The 15424-nt window shown below is 47.1% G+C and overlaps 1 protein-coding gene across 1 annotated transcript in view; it reads left to right on the forward strand.

Annotated features, from left to right (window-relative positions):
• The window catches only part of TTC12 (tetratricopeptide repeat domain 12), a 52045-nt gene extending 43703 nt beyond the window's left edge, over positions 1–8342 (forward strand). The window contains exons 17-22 of the mRNA XM_077964296.1: positions 1149–1247; positions 1722–1790; positions 4149–4250; positions 5780–5879; positions 6787–7012; positions 8180–8342. Of these exons, the coding sequence (XP_077820422.1) occupies positions 1149–1247; positions 1722–1790; positions 4149–4250; positions 5780–5879; positions 6787–7012; positions 8180–8255 (672 nt within the window). The 3' untranslated portion in view covers positions 8256–8342. The remainder of the gene's footprint in view (positions 1–1148; positions 1248–1721; positions 1791–4148; positions 4251–5779; positions 5880–6786; positions 7013–8179) is intronic.
• The last annotated feature ends 7082 nt before the right edge of the window (positions 8343–15424 follow it).

The raw sequence follows: 15424 nt of genomic DNA on the forward strand, positions 1-15424 counted from the left end.
GGCAGGACTGCACTCCCATGCTCTGGCAGGGCAAGGAAAGCAAAACCTGCCTGATCAGACACTCACCAGCAAAGTGATGTGGGGAGTTGCCTTGGGCCCAGGGGAAGCTGTGGTGTAGAGAGGGAGCATGTGGGCTGGTGCATGGTGATAGGGGTACCCTGCTGGTGCTCTCCACTGGTCAGGCATGGTCTGCCAGTGCAGAAGCTATGGTGTGGGCCCCCAGGGCCCCCGAGACTGCTCAGCAAGCAGGTGTGACCAGGCTGGGGCCCCAGGAGAGTCCAGCAGAGCAAGGGGTCCTCAAGTTGGACTGGCCCTGTTTGATGGGCAAGACCACCCTGCAGAGTTCAGGTCTGATGATTTCCCGAGGGCTAAAGTCTCCTATGGGACTTATTTGAGCCTAGGGAAATGGCTGTCCCTGGCCATGCTCCACTATAGATGCTTCCACACCCAACCCTCTGGGTTCCACATCAACTGGCTTGCCACCCCTACCACTTCTCTAAGCAGCTCTCCCTGACAACTCACTGAGTGTCTGTGGTGGTCAAGGGGATTTCTCCTGCCGGGGTTCCAGAGGACTATGATGAGATTAGGTTGCTCTTTGCCACTTCAATTCTCCCATTCCTCAAGAGCCTTTGGGGGCCAAGAACAAGCCTTGGTACATAGGAGCCCCATGCAGGGTTCCCAGTTACTTCCCTCCGCCCCGTTTCTGCATCTTTCCTCCATCTACTCTCAGCGTCTTCCCTTTGAAGATCTGTTAGGAGCATGTCAGTCATCTCTCTTCCTCAGTGGGAGCTGTTCCACCTGGCTGCATCTAGTCGGCCATCTTGGCTGATCCTGATTTGAAGGATTTTTCTGATGGAGTTGAATGATCACCCGTCTCAGCAGCTCACTCTTCACTTTCAACCCAGGGCCAACCTGATCCATAGTCCCATGGCAGAGGCACCAGAGACTCCTTCCAAGTCTCCTGGACCAACACTAACTCATGGAACTGGTCTCTGATCCTCCAAAACCGTTTAGGTTCATGACATTGGCAATTTATGAGTTGGCAATTAGGGAGTATGGGAACTCTGAGACACTAGTCCAAGGGAAAAGATGACCATAAAAAGCTGTAAGGCAGAAAGGTCATTGGTTACCTTGTTTTGTTTTCCAAGGCCAGATGTGAGGAGAATGTGGCCCTGTTCAGAGAGGTTATCTACACACTCCTGGGACTCATGATGAACCTGTGTCTTCAGGCTCCCTTTGTCTCTGAGGTATGGCGTTCTTGTCTCCCTGTCTGGAAGCCTGGGACGACCTGTACACATTCTGTGGCATAAAACCATTCTCGTGTTCACGAAGAGACAGAAGCATGTACACTCACACGCTGGCCGTGGAATGGGAAAAGGCTGGAGGGATGCACTCTCCCTTTGCTCTGCTGAGGGGTGGATGCATCACTCAGTCATGTATTCACTCAGAAAACAGACTGGGTATCCAAGGTGTGCTGAGCAGAGTATGAGGTGCTGTGTTTACAAAGTCAAGTGAAAGGTGGTTCCTGCTATCAGGGTAATACCTGGAGTTAGGGGAGACAGACATGGGGAGGAATAAGAGCAGTAAAAGATGGTGTTGTGAGGGAACCTGGGCACAGTGCCGTGGTGCTAAAAAGGAGGGGGTGCTCAGAAGAAGCTCCGCTGAGAATTCAGATTGTCAGAAAATTAAAATCTCCTGCTGGCCTCTCCCCATTGTTGTAGGTTTGGGCTGTGGAGGTGAGCAGAAGGTGCCTGTCTTTACTAAACAGCCAGGATGGAGGAATCCTGACAGTAAGTTTCTCCCAGGGAAATCCAGAAGCAACTTTCACTGTTCTTGTTTTGTTTTGTTTTGTTTTGTTACCAGTGTAATCTTTTTCAAGTTGCCACCTTTGAGAATCTGCTGAGTCTCTGAGATACGGTATGGATATACTATTCGAATAATGCACACAAGCACATAAACACCAAGTTTTGTCTGCAGTTTCAGGGATTTGGTGACCTCCTTGCCATGTCCGTCATCTGTGGATCCCCTAGAGTCCAGGAACCCAACTTAAGAATCCCCCTTCCGTTTGGTCTGAAATTTAACCAGCTTAGAGGATATAATCGATCTGATTTGTCCTATTTCAAAATATCCTGTGCAAATTGGACAGATCAAGTGTCCAACTTATTTAGAATCCCTTTTTTCCATAGGAAAAAATAAAAAGCCAGGCCCGTATTTTAGGCCAGTGATCCTAGAGGTTGTTTGTGCATAATAGTTTTAGCCTCTTTTTAAAATATATGCTGAAATGGCTTTCTCAATTCTGTGTCTGACATTTGAATAAGAAAACTGAGAAAGCCCTATATGTCAGCACAGTGCATCAGGAAAAGAATATTAGTATGATTCAAGAGGCTGTTTGCCATCACCCTAGAAGGTGTTCTTCACTCACGTTAAGTGATCACCCCTGTTTTTCTCCCTGTCAGGGCAGGGCCCTAATGCCTAGAGAAGCAATCAGGGCCACATCTAGGGTGGATCTGGGAAACCAGCCTTTCAAGGGTTGCAGACTGAGGACTGGCTCCACAGTTTAAAAAAGGTTCTGAGTAGATCCAACATACCCTGTTTGGGGGTAGCACTCTCTAAACGTCCCCAAAGTCAATTCAGACAGGATAGGGTGAAGGTTTTGTGCGTGTGCATTTTCATGGATGGGGCATCCTAGCTTTCATCAGATCCTCAAAAGAGGTCCCTGACCCCCAAAGTGGTAAGCACCACCGTTCTCAGATGGTCCAGACCTAAAGATAGGCCTACACTAATACCTGAGTGTAGGGATTTAGGAGAGCTCTTGGGCCAGATTTCTCCAGCATTCTGTGTGTGCCACATTGGGTGCTTCCCAGCTTGCTGGGCAGCAGCTTCACCATGGGCATCTGGTCCTAGTCTAGCACAGTCTCCACTGTCCTGGGCCTGAAAGGGGATCTGTGGTGTCAACTGTAGCAAATTCTAGGATCTTTAGGAAGCAGATTAGGGAAGCAAGATTGATAATACACAAGTTTATCTTTTCTCCCTCTGGAGTCCTCATTAAAATGAGATTAAAGCCATTGGGGGGAACAAAAAAAGGAGAGACCTACATTGACGGTGAACAGGCAATGGTTACCAATAGGTAAGTAATTTTAACAAGTTTCCTGAAGATGGAGAGCAGCTGCTAGGGTGGTAATTAATGAGGCAGGGCTGAGGACACCTTCGTATAGAGTACAGACGGAGGAACACATAGCTGGTCAGTAGCAGATTTGCCTTATAATGAAAGGATCAAGGTTTCAGAACTCCTGATACAACAGAGAGCAGAGGTACAGGCAGTGGAGCTGCGTTTGCTGGCAGGCATCTATCCTCCAGGCATAAAATCAGAACACTTTCATCTTTAAAGAACTGAAACTGGAGAAAACATTTTTCTTTCTGGTATATGAGAGTGCCACCTCTCTACCTTTCCATACTTCCCATAAACATAGCATACCCAAACATATTTTATTGCTTTTTTCGTACATGTGATTGGGCAGGTAAGAGTCAACCAGACATTGCAGGAAAGCCACACACATAAATAGGAAAACCAAGATAAACATAAAAATTGATCCAAAAGAAATAGAGATGATACAGGAAACAGAAGAAAAAAATAGTAACTATCATTTGTATCCTGAGAAAGATTAAAGATAGTTATATCCATAAAAGAGTAACAGCTTGCCATTTATTTAAAAAAAAAAAAAGAGAGAGAAGAGCTGGGAAATAAAGTAAATGAACTATCCCAGAAACTAGAACAAAAGAGGAAAAGATAAAGATAAATGACACAGAAGACCAATCCAGGAAATCAAACATCCCCTAATAAAGGGCCTGCTGATATCAGAGCTCTGGGAGAAATCACAAGGGAGAACTTCCTTTCTCAGAGTTGAACTGGTTGATCCTGTGTGAAGCTGAAATAATGTGGGCCTCTGGGTGGCAAGGGGCTATGGCTGCAGCTCCGTGACAGTTTTATTAAAAAGAACAGTGCTTGCTATTATTTGGCCATCCTATTTTTTATATTTTGCTTCCAATGTTAATGATTGATTTTGCCTCACCAAACTTCCTGTTAACTTTTAAAGGTTGTCAGCATTTCTGAAAAGGACATTTAATTATCTTCTTTCTGCTGTATTCAGAGAGCTGCTGGTGTTCTGAGCCGGACCCTTTCTTCCTCTCTGAAAATTGTTGAGGAGGCCTTGCAAGCAGGAGTGGTAAAGAAAATGATGAAATTCCTGAAGGTAAGATCACTTTATTGGTTACAACCCTGAAATGTACAGAAGTGTCCTATTTTATTCGGGGAACAGAATTAAGGCGGGTTTTGTTTGGTTAATGTGCTGCCATTTCTTCCTTGCTAGATTTTAAACTTCTTGGATAGGGATTTGCTTCTGCCTGTCTACCCAGACCATACTCTGAACATCAATAACAGATCGTTCAATAAATAAGAAAATTGTTCATTAGATACATCTGTAACACTTTGGGAGGCTGAGGCAGGCGGATCATGAGGTCAGGAGATCAAGACCATCCTGGCTAACATGGTGAAACCCTGTCTCTACTAAAAATACAAAAAAATTAGCCAGGCGTGGTGGGAGGAACCTGTGGTCCCAACTACTTGGGAGGCTGAGGCAGGAGAATGGCATGAACCCGGGAGGCAGAGCTTGCAGTGAGCTGGGATTGTGCCACTGCACTCTGGGCGACAGAGCAAGACTCCATCTCAAAAAAAAAAAAAAAAGACTGCTTACCCCTCAAGCCTGACTTTAAATATATATATGGCCTCTGTTCTTGATAAAAATGATCTGAGTAGGTTTCAGGCACATTGTTTTGCTCAGGTTTTGCTACTCATCTATGAGACATGTAGCCTGCAGAATTACCATGTGACCAAAGGATATTGGGATTTCCCTGTGAAATGAGTGCGGTGAATCTAAGCAAGCCGGTAGAGCAGCTATCTGGATTCACCTGCAAGGGTGAAGGAGATTATTATATTAGGTTGCCATCTCAGAATCCCACCTATGATGTGTGTGCCCATGAGGTCCACACACCCATGTTGGTGTGGTGACACGTGGCCTTTATTCATAAAGCCTCAGGCTGAGTGGGGCAGGGAAGCATGCTCTGTGGGCTACTGCTGGGGCAGGGTTAACACCGAGGGGGCAGCACAGGGGTTCTTAAGTTTAGGCTGCCACTTGAACAATGACTGTCATTCATTATGACTTTTGCAAACCCACCAAAAGCTCCTGATGGCATGCATACCTATGCATCATGCATGCATACATGCACACATGCCTTTTAAAGACCCCACATGGGAGATTGCAAGGGCGGTGTTTGACAGTTGTCACCTCTTAAAATGATCTAGGTTCCTGAGGTTCCTCATGCAGGACTGTCAGCCTAACAGCCTTGGCAAGTCAGTCCTCATTCTCAAATGGGAAAATGATATTGGAGGGCCTTTTCCTCCCTTTTTGGTAGGTCTGCCATTCATCAGCATCATTCTCTTCTCAGCCACTTGCTCATAAAGCCTTCTGGAGGCAATTACTCAGGTGTACATGACAGGCCTACATTCCTGTCAGGGGTGTGGGCTGGGTTAGAGAGGATGCGGGTGACACTCTGTTCCAGCAGGGACCATGCCTGCTCACCGGGAAGCATATGCTGTTCTCCATAGAATTCTCTTTTCAGAGTTTAGGAAGCCACTAGCACTATAATAACTGCTCGCTGTGGTTTGTGGCCAAGAGCAATCATAGCACTGATTATATTTTTCTGATTTCATTCTGAAATCTAGACAGGAGGCGAGACTGCATCACGTTATGCTGTAAAGATACTAGCTATCTGCACGAATAGTTACCACGAAGCTCGGGAAGAAGTAATAAGACTGGATAAAAGTAAGTGATGATTTCCTTAAGTGAGCCCTCATCCCAGAGGTTCATCCACCCTTGAAGCTACAAAGGGAACTGTGGTCGAGGAGGAACTTAGCAGCAATGCTGTTAACCTCTCCCAGGCTTCAGCAATGTTTATGGAAGATGTTTCACGTCAGATCTGAAAGCATTTAATTAGCCTTTTGGTTGCACACAGGTAGGATACCCAGACTGGAGACCCAGCTGACAGACAGCTCAAAGATAACAGGGGCAAAGCTAGGAAACTCCCTCTTCTCAGCAAGTTCAGTTCTCTGCCTTCACAGAAGGAGGGGGGAAAACACCTTCAACATTTAGTGAACAAGGGAAATACCAGAGTCTGAGCCCAGCTTTAGTCCAGTAACTTAAACCGGCTGTAGTTATTCACAGCAGGCTTCCCAGGAGAGGCAGCCTGCTAATGTTCTTCTTACCAACTCCCTGGAGTGCGCAGAAGGTGAACTAAAGGAGGCTCCACCATGGAAGCTAGAGCCTTTCTCCTGGATCCTGTTTCATACCCTGCAGGTTTGGTTGCCAGCACATTGCCTCCCACCTGGGGGCTGCCAGATGGGACCTCTCACCCTGGTGCAGTGAGAGGTTAAGAACAGGGGCTTTCAGGAGGACAGACCTGTTTGACACATAGCATTCATTCATCTAACAACTGTGTTGTGCTGGACACTGTTCTGGGAAGCTGAGATACTTCAGAGATTCAGCAAGGAGTTGAGGAGGTTCATATGCATTCAGTGAATGTTTGCTGATGAGTGAGTGAACAAGTTCTGCTGCAGAGTTATTGGGGAAGCTCGGTGTCCACTGACACCTACCTGTGCCCCTCATGTCCTGTTGCCAGCCTCCTATTTGGGGATTAAAAAGAGCTGTTGCTTGTTCTCTTCCTTCCCTGCAGAGTTGAGCATTATGATGAAGCTGCTCAGCTCAGAGGATGAGGTTCTGGTGGGCAACGCTGCCCTCTGCCTTGGTAACTGCATGGAGGTGCCCAACGTTGCGTCTTCCCTGCTAAAGACAGATCTCCTGCAGGTCTTGTTAAGGCTCGCAGGCAGTGACACACAGAAGACGGCCGTGCAGGTGAACGCAGGCATTGCTCTGGGGAAGCTGTGCACAGCTGAGCCCAGGTATGCTGTGGACACGGAGCCAGGCTGACCCAGCGTCGGTCCCATTGCAGAAAGCAGCTAAGCTGAGGCGCTGACTTTTGGCTGGGACTGCGTGCCTCACAGGATGCTGTGGGAAGCCCTCATGCTTTCTGTGCAGACGTAGGTTAAGCCCAATAGCTGCTTCTCTGAAGAAAGCCTTTCTAGAGGAAACGGGAGCTCTTGGGCTCCAACCAGAGAGGGAATCAGCTTGTCTGATGGGGACTTGCTGCTCACACTTGCTGCCGTTGCCTTCTCTCCATTCCATTTTCCGCTGTTCTGCATCCCTCTCCCTGTCTCTTTATCCTCCTTCTCCCCCACCCCACTCCACCTCCCCTTCTCTTCCCTCTTTTCTCTCTTCTCTACTTTTCCAGAAACAGACCCCCACTTCATGTTCTTTGTCTCAGCCTAAACATATGGAGGAATGGCCAGCGAGGGTCACATGTTCATGCAGGAGGAAACAGTGGAGAAGCAGAGACGCAGAACAGCATGTCGAGGCCCCCAGTGAGCGAGGGCAAGAGATGTGGGCTGTAACTGTGCCCATGGCTTCTCTGTTAAGCTCAGACCTCCACTCTGCTCTGCTCCTGTTCTGATGTGCAGATGCACCTCGTTGCACGTGCTTCTGGGGGGTGTCCACCTGTGGCTGAGCGAAGGAGCCCTGGCACAGAGCAGGGGTAACCCCAGGAACTGAGTGAGAGAGGCTCCTTCCCTTACATCCACATGCCTTTAATTCCTCCTCTGTAGATTGAGGGGGTTGGCCTCGATAATATCTAAGGTCCTTTCAAGTTCTGTCTGGTTGTTCAAATGGAAGGAATAGTTAAAATCTTTCTTCTATAGAAAGCAAGCACATTAGCTAGGATGACTTCAAAGTGGCAACCTGTGGGGGAGTTCTTGAGAGCAAGGTCCCGTCTGATCAGCCTGACACACCTGCCACCTGCAGCAAGTGTTTTCAGTGCTTTGTGGGCCTCCCTGAGGGTCTGTCTTACCCCTGTGATCTTTAGGGTACCCCAGTGCCACAGCCACTTCCTGTTTCCACCCAGTGATAGGACTGACGTTCTCAGCCAGCTTCCATCTGAGAGGGTGTTGGCTCTGGGCTCCAGAAGCCTGAACTGTGGCACTTATGTCCTGGGTTGTTTGTTTTGATTGTGACAGGTTTGCTGCTCAACTGAGAAAGCTTCATGGCCTAGAAATTCTCAACTCTACAATGAAATACATCAGTGATTCTTGAGAGATACGGTGTCTGTGTGCATTTAGGGAACACACAAATGCACACTATGGGTTGTTCCTATGCTAATAAAGACCTTTGATATATCCACTTCAGAATCAAATATTCATTGTCAGAGTGTTTGCATGTCGGGTTTTCATGGATAACAAGAGAGTGGGCCTTAGGCTGGCTGCTATGGTGGACTCTGTGTACTGGCTTACTCAACTTCCATTGTACCCTCCTTTGAATGTTCCTTCCTGTTCTGTAGAAGATAGAAACCATCTCACAAAAAGCCACATTGCCCAGACTCCCGTGTAGCAACAATTCTAGGTGGGAACTTGTGGCTAATCTAATGCCGCTTCCTACCCCTTTTGCTATTTTCTGCTGGCAATATGCTGGAAACATCAGATTTGTTGGTAGCAGGATTTCAGCATCCATTTTCCAGCTGTGGAGTGCTGAGAGAGAGTTGCATTGGTGTCATTGGTGGCCTGCAGCAGACTCCTGGCCTGCAGCCACTGCGTGTGCTCTTAAATTCAGTGGGGTGAGTGGTAGGTGGTGTCTCCCCTGTTAGGAAAGCTCTGCGTGAATCCTTCTGGCAATCATTCCTGGGGGTCCTTCCTGGCACCCTCCTCCAGCCCATCTGGTGGTGCTATAGGCACCCTGTTCCATGGGTTAGATTGTTCTCTGCTTAAGGTGCCAAAGCACAGGCTTCTCTTTCTGCAGTGAACCCTGACTGATGCGAATGTGTTCATTTCCCTAACCCACCTTGTACTCTCACCCCATCCCCAGAGGCAATGCTCCCTTCCAGTTGCCCCCGGGTCGCTGTAAACCAGGGTCACCTGTGGACTGCAAGTCCCTAAGTGAGAAGTCCAATAAGTGGCACTACTCTCTGGCCCCTCCTTACAATCACATAATCATTTTAGAATAGGAGGCAGGTACAGTGAATGTCAGGAGTCCCAGACCAAAGTTCCAAAGACTTTTGGTTCTACCCTGCTACCTGCCAGCCGTGTGACTTTGGGCAAGTTGCTTAACCTCTCTGAGCTGTGGCTACTGCTTCTGGAAACACTAATACCTGCCCAACCTACCTCCTCCATTGTTGTAAAGGTTAAATGAAGTTTTGGAGGTGAAGGCACTTTGGGAATTATAAAGCGCTACGCAAATATAAGAGATTACCAGACTCTATCTTGAGATTGAAGGTATCAACTATGACGTCAGTTGGGTTAAGTTTGAAGGGTCTGGGAAAGGGAGAAGCTCATGTCCTTTAAGGAATCAAAGTTGGCCATTCTCTGAAACATGTAGGAAAGGAAATCTTCTTCCTCCAGGGAGATTTTATTCAACACACCCAAAGAAAGTGTTCTTCACAGGTAAGGCAGCTGTTGGCTTAAATTAAGAACTTTGTTTCTGAAACCAATATAAATAATTGGCATTTGGTGGCAGGGGGGCGGGCAGTGGAAGAGAATCAATGGCCTGAGCCCCTCACTTAGATTGATGTACTGCATATGGCTGGAGGGAGCTCACTGGGGCACTCTGTGGTGACGCCCTGGGTGGCAAGCAAGTGACAGGCCACTGTAGAGAAGCCAGGACCTGCCCATCAGTCCTATCATGCAAACAAACACCCTTCAAGAGGCTACTGAATTGCAAAGGGAGAACAGCTTGATGCTAATCAGAGCACAAAGAAGAAAATTGGAGGTTGCAGAAGTTGCTGTTTTCACAGAGAATTCCGTGGAGCTTTGAAAACTGAAAGGCTGTTTGTGTTCATAACCACCAGGCTGTCTCCTTTGAAGTTCAGGCCCCTCCTTCCCCTGCTCTGGCTGCACTCCTTGGCTCTTGAAAATGGCTATTATAGGTGTATTCTCTTCCCCAAAGAGTGGGGAATGTCAAATTATGTTATTATGATTATTGCTCCAGAGTGCCTGCCAAGAGCAGTCATCTCCAATTTGGAGGAGAGTCTGCTGCACCTGAAGCTGTCTGTCCTCACAGGTGGGAAGAGATGTTTCACATGCTAGTGTTCTCCCTCCCCCGTGTGGATCCACCCCCGCCACTGCCCCAACCTTGTTACCTGTAACACATGCTGCCATGCAAACGTTCCAGGCAACATGGAAAATACCAACGCCATCTTTAAGAAGGCCTCATCTCTACTTGCCAGGAGCCCCGATACCACCCTTGGAGACACAGCTTGTTCCGGATAATCAGAGTCTTCTGGTTCAACAAGCAGAGGAGCTGGGATTTTTCCATCCTAAAGAGGATGTGGCTGGGATGGAACTCCATCACCATCCTGAAGCCACAGCAGAGGTGACAGGTAACAGACAGTCCAGAGCTGCTCACTGTCTTCATAGATGACGTGAGGATGGCGGTTCCAGTGCACCGCAAGGTGGGACTGAGGTTCAGAGTTGAGGGGAAACAATAGGAAGGGGCTGCTATTGTAAGCACTTTCTTGAGGATTTGTTCAAATAAGAGTTTCTTGGCTTGGATAACTGAGGGAAAGAGTACAACTAAGAAGTATCAGGTTGGTGCAAAGCTAATTGTATTTTTTGCCATTAAAAGCAATGACAAAAACCACAATTTCTTTTGCGCTAACCTAATATTCTGAGGACAGAAGACATTTAATCCCACATGGCTTTTTTTTTTTTTAAGTAAGAGGTCTCATTTTCTAAATAACTTGAAAATAGAGGCTCTCCAAGGGTTCCATTAAAGAAGAGAATAATCAGAGGTGAAGAAAACCCATTTAGAACTGACTCCTTTTCCCATGGAATGAGCTTTTGGTCCTCACAGACTGGCATCCTGCAGACATGCAGAGAGAATAAATCCTGCCTGTGCATTGTTTGTTTGTTTGTTTGTTTGTTTTGAAACAGTCTCACTCTGTGGGCCAGGCTGGAGTGCAGTGGTGGGATCTCGGCTGACTATAACCTCTGCCTCCCAGGTTCAAGCGATTCTTCTGTCTCAGCTTCCTGTAGCTGGGATTACAGGCATGTGCCTGTATCCCAGATTTTCATATTTTTAGTAGATACGGGGTTTCACCATGTTGGCCAGGCTGGTCTCGAACTCCTGACCTCAAGCGATCCACCTGCCTCAGCCTCCCAAAGTGCTGGGTTTATAGGAGTGAGCCACCACGCCCAGCTCCCCCGTGCATTGTGCCTTTGCTCTGCACTAGGCACCATATCAAAACTTGAAGATCCTGCCCCAACATAAGCCTCATAACGACTGTGAGGCAGGTATTATCTCCACTCTACAGGTAAATAAACTAAGATATAAAGAGAATAGTACTTTCCCACCCAGGATCACATAGCCAGTAAGCAGGGGAGTCAGAATTTGACCCCAAGCTGTGTTCTTAACTCTTCCTGCATGTAAAGCGTTCCTCTCCGTACTAAGCGTGACCTGCAGAAAAGTCACCACATTTCTCTGAGCCTCAGTTTCCTCTCTATAAAATGGAACATCAACACCTACCTCTTCTGTGGTTTGGATATAATATACATGAAGTACCTAGCATAGGTGACTGACAGATAGAAAATGTTTACTTAATGGCGACTCTTTTTGAGACTGGAAATGACCATGAACCCATTATCTGCCCCCTCCCACCCTCATGGATCTGCTCATCTTCCTTGGTCCTCCGTCTCACTGAAGGCAAGCATGTATTTGGCTCTGTTTACCCCAAGAGTCAGCTGCCAGCCAGCAGCCTGCCTTCTTACATGATCCCATGGCAGCAGGGCCTGAGAGCACTGGTCTTGGGTGGGATGGGGTTATGAGCACACTCAGGGCTCAGGGATAGGGTAGCAGCGCTCCTTGTCAGGGCCTGGGGCCGGGGGTGCATGGGCATCAACAGGACCCAGTGTGAAGTGGAAGGTGCTAGGATCAATGCTCTGAAGTCCTCTTTGCAAACAGATACTACTCTGTTACTTGCAGTTTGTCCTCAGTTTATAATCAGGAAAACCTGTTGATTGCAACGACTATAGCTCCAATCATATATTCATCAGGATGTCATTAGCTCTTTTCTCCTAAAGCCCCAGAGCTGCGTGCCCCTACCCTCCCTGATGCCCTAGAAAGAGGAGTGCTAGCCCAGCGGGACATCCAGTTGCCCACCACCTCCTCCAGCAGCTCCCGGCCCTGTGGGTGGCCACATGCCAGCCAAGCACTGGGCTTCTGTGACCTGAAGCTGCTGGATGACTTCTTTCCTTTTAACAAGACTTCTAATTTGATCTCTATTTCAAAAAGGCAAAATGATGAATGAGTTCTCCCTGGAGACATTCTGCCCTGTGATCTGATTTTGCCCAGGGGCTGGATCAGGCTTTCCTGGCTGCTCTGAGGCTCAGCCCTGGCTTAGGTGGGAGGGAGCCTTAGGGTGCTGGCAAAGCAGGGAACAGTGGGCTGCCAATCACCTCTGCCAGCCACCCCAGCCTCAGATCCCCCCAGTTCTGGAGCAGGGCTCCTGTCACCAGGGAGGCTGGAAGGAGCTGCTTTAAATGAGGGTGGCTGCCTGCCAGATGTGCCAATTCAGCTCAGCCTGAGCATCACTCCATTATCACAGCTGTCCCCAACTTTACATTTGGGCTTCTTCAGTAGCTCTGGATGCTCATTTAGATCCCTCAACTCCCCTCGGCCGACAAGCACACACATACACAGCCCCACACACACAAGGAGTTCATCTCGCTGCTGCTGAGAGATGAATTTGCACATTAAAATAGATGAGTTAGTGTGCAAGGTGATTTAGACTAGATCAAAGGCACAGCAAGATAGTGAGAATTATTGGAACAAGAGGCTGAAGAAAAGGCTCCTAGAATGTCCAAGCTGAAAATTTTTCAGGGATCCTCTAATCCTCTGCAGTCATCCCTTTGTATCCAGCAGGGATTGATACCACAGATACCAAAACCCTGAGATGCTCAGGTCCCTTATATGAAATGCATCGTATTTGCATATAACCTACGTACATCCTCTCATACACTTTAAATCATCTCTAGATTGCTTATAATACCTAATACAATGTAAATGCTATGTAAATAGTGGATATACTGTATTTCTTAAAATTTGTATTTTTTTTTATTGTTGGAGTGTTATTTTTATTTTTTTCCCCAAATATTTTCGCCCTGCAGTTGGTTGAATCTGCAAATTTGGAACCTGAGGGTAAAGAGGGCCGACTGTATCTGCTTTGTTGGAGTTCATCTGATTCATTGTCCAAATACAATTAATTGCTCCAAAATAGCTAGTCCATGTCCCCTTATTTTATAAATAAGGAATCTGAGACTCAGAAAGGCCAGGTGAAGTATCTTCAGTGTCCTTACCTTTGTTCAAGAATCCTCTGAACTAACGGTCCAGAGTGAGGCAGGGACTCCAGTGAGACCCAGGGAGGCAGGAAGCTCAGTGGTGGGAGTGCAGGCTCAAAGCTCTCCTCCACCTCACTTTAAATTCCATAACCTCACTTTAAGTTTCATAACCTTAGTGAGTGGCTTAGCCCCTCACTAAGATTGCCTTGTCCGTAAAAGGCAATAGGGGAGATATGATACCCACTTCTTGGGTTTGTTGTGGAGATTAAATGAGATGATTTCTATAAAGCTCTCATCACCGTGCTTGGTACATGGAAGCCCTGAGGAGACGGGCACTCCTGTTGTGGTCGTGTTAGTTGAGCATACCTCCGCAGATGCCCCCGCCCGGCCATCCCTATATGCTCTTTTGTGGAGTTCTTAAAGATGAGGATTTTTATCAGGGTTGGAAGGGTTTCTATGTGACTCTACCCTAAAGGTGGGGGATAGAGCAGTAGGCCTCCAAATGGCAGGCTGGGCTGGCAAGGAGGGCCGAGAGAATCTAGGTGGAACACACGGCAGGCACAGGGAGAGCATGAAGGATTGAAATGTACATTCAGTGGTATTAGGCGTTGCTGAATTCTGCGCTGTATCAACATCAGGGGAAAATAAGAAAAAGACGCTGGATTCGGTTAACTTGACTTATTGCCATAGCCTCCTTGCTGATCTCCCCATCTCACTCCGCCTTCTAAGCCATCGTGCACACTGCAGCCGGGAGAATCCTCTGAAACATCACTTTCATTATGCTGTACCCCTTCCCAGGCACCTTCTCACAATTGTCTACAAGATAAAGGGCAAACTCATTTGCTTGGTGTATCTGCACACGTGCATGCGTGTCTGCAGGGGGAGTAAGACCACAGAGCTTTTTAAATTCTCTGAAGTTTTACTGATAAAGCGCTCACATTATTGTACTTTAACTCTTGTAGGCTATAGATGCATTCTGTACACTGCATATGAGTAAGAGCTATGATTCATAAGTTGTAGGTATAATTTAAAATAAGCAAATCTTTTATTATCCCTCAAATTATTTTTCTTTATAAATAATAGTGACAAAATTCTACACGGCCTTTGCACATAAACCATCCAACGTAATCTCAACAAGCCTTAAAGTAGGCTTGCTTTTAGGGTCATGTTCTTGTTCCCAGTTAGGCCAGCCAATGTTGGGCATCAACCCTGGGTGTCATTGCTCACTGTGGTGTTCCAGCATCTCAGGGAAGCCTGAGCAATGTTTGTTGAAGGGCAGCTTCCCACCATACCATCTCTCCTCTTAGGCCAGCTTCCCAATGGGTGTCTGCAGGCATTCCACTCACTCCTCTCTCCTCTGTTTCAAAGACCTTCTCCTTTCCTCTCTTTAAATCTTACACATCCACAAAGCCCCAACATAATAAAAATTATAGGTATCGCCTGTTAAATACTTGACTGGTTCCAGATCTGTCTAATGAAATGGGCACTATCATTATTCTCCCTTCACAGATGAGGAAACTGAGGCGCAAAGCAGTTAAGCAACTGGTCCAAGATCTAGACCAGGTACTCAATCACTCCACTCCACATGCAACTGTACCCAACCCATGCGATTCATCCTTTCCCTGAATGCTTGTGTTGCGCTGCCTTTTAAATTCGTACATAATGACTTCATTGTTATGAAATTCTTTTCTGTGTCTTTATTTTTTCTCTCCCACTAGAATTTAAATTCATTAAGGATTTGGAAGATTTCTTCTCCTATGAGAAGTCTTATGGACAAGAAAAAAAGAATTAGGCATAGACAGAAGGGGTGTGATCACGCTACTCTGAGCATGTGTGATTCTGGAGGATAGGACCTTGAATTTGGGCTTGGCTCTGTCTTCAAGAGTATGTGGGTGAGTCACCAGTAGTGAGTGTGGCTTCCCGTTCTGTCATGGCATT

The sequence above is a fragment of the Macaca mulatta genome, chromosome 14 (genome assembly GCF_049350105.2).
Source record: "Macaca mulatta isolate MMU2019108-1 chromosome 14, T2T-MMU8v2.0, whole genome shotgun sequence".
NCBI lineage: Eukaryota > Metazoa > Chordata > Mammalia > Primates > Cercopithecidae > Macaca > Macaca mulatta.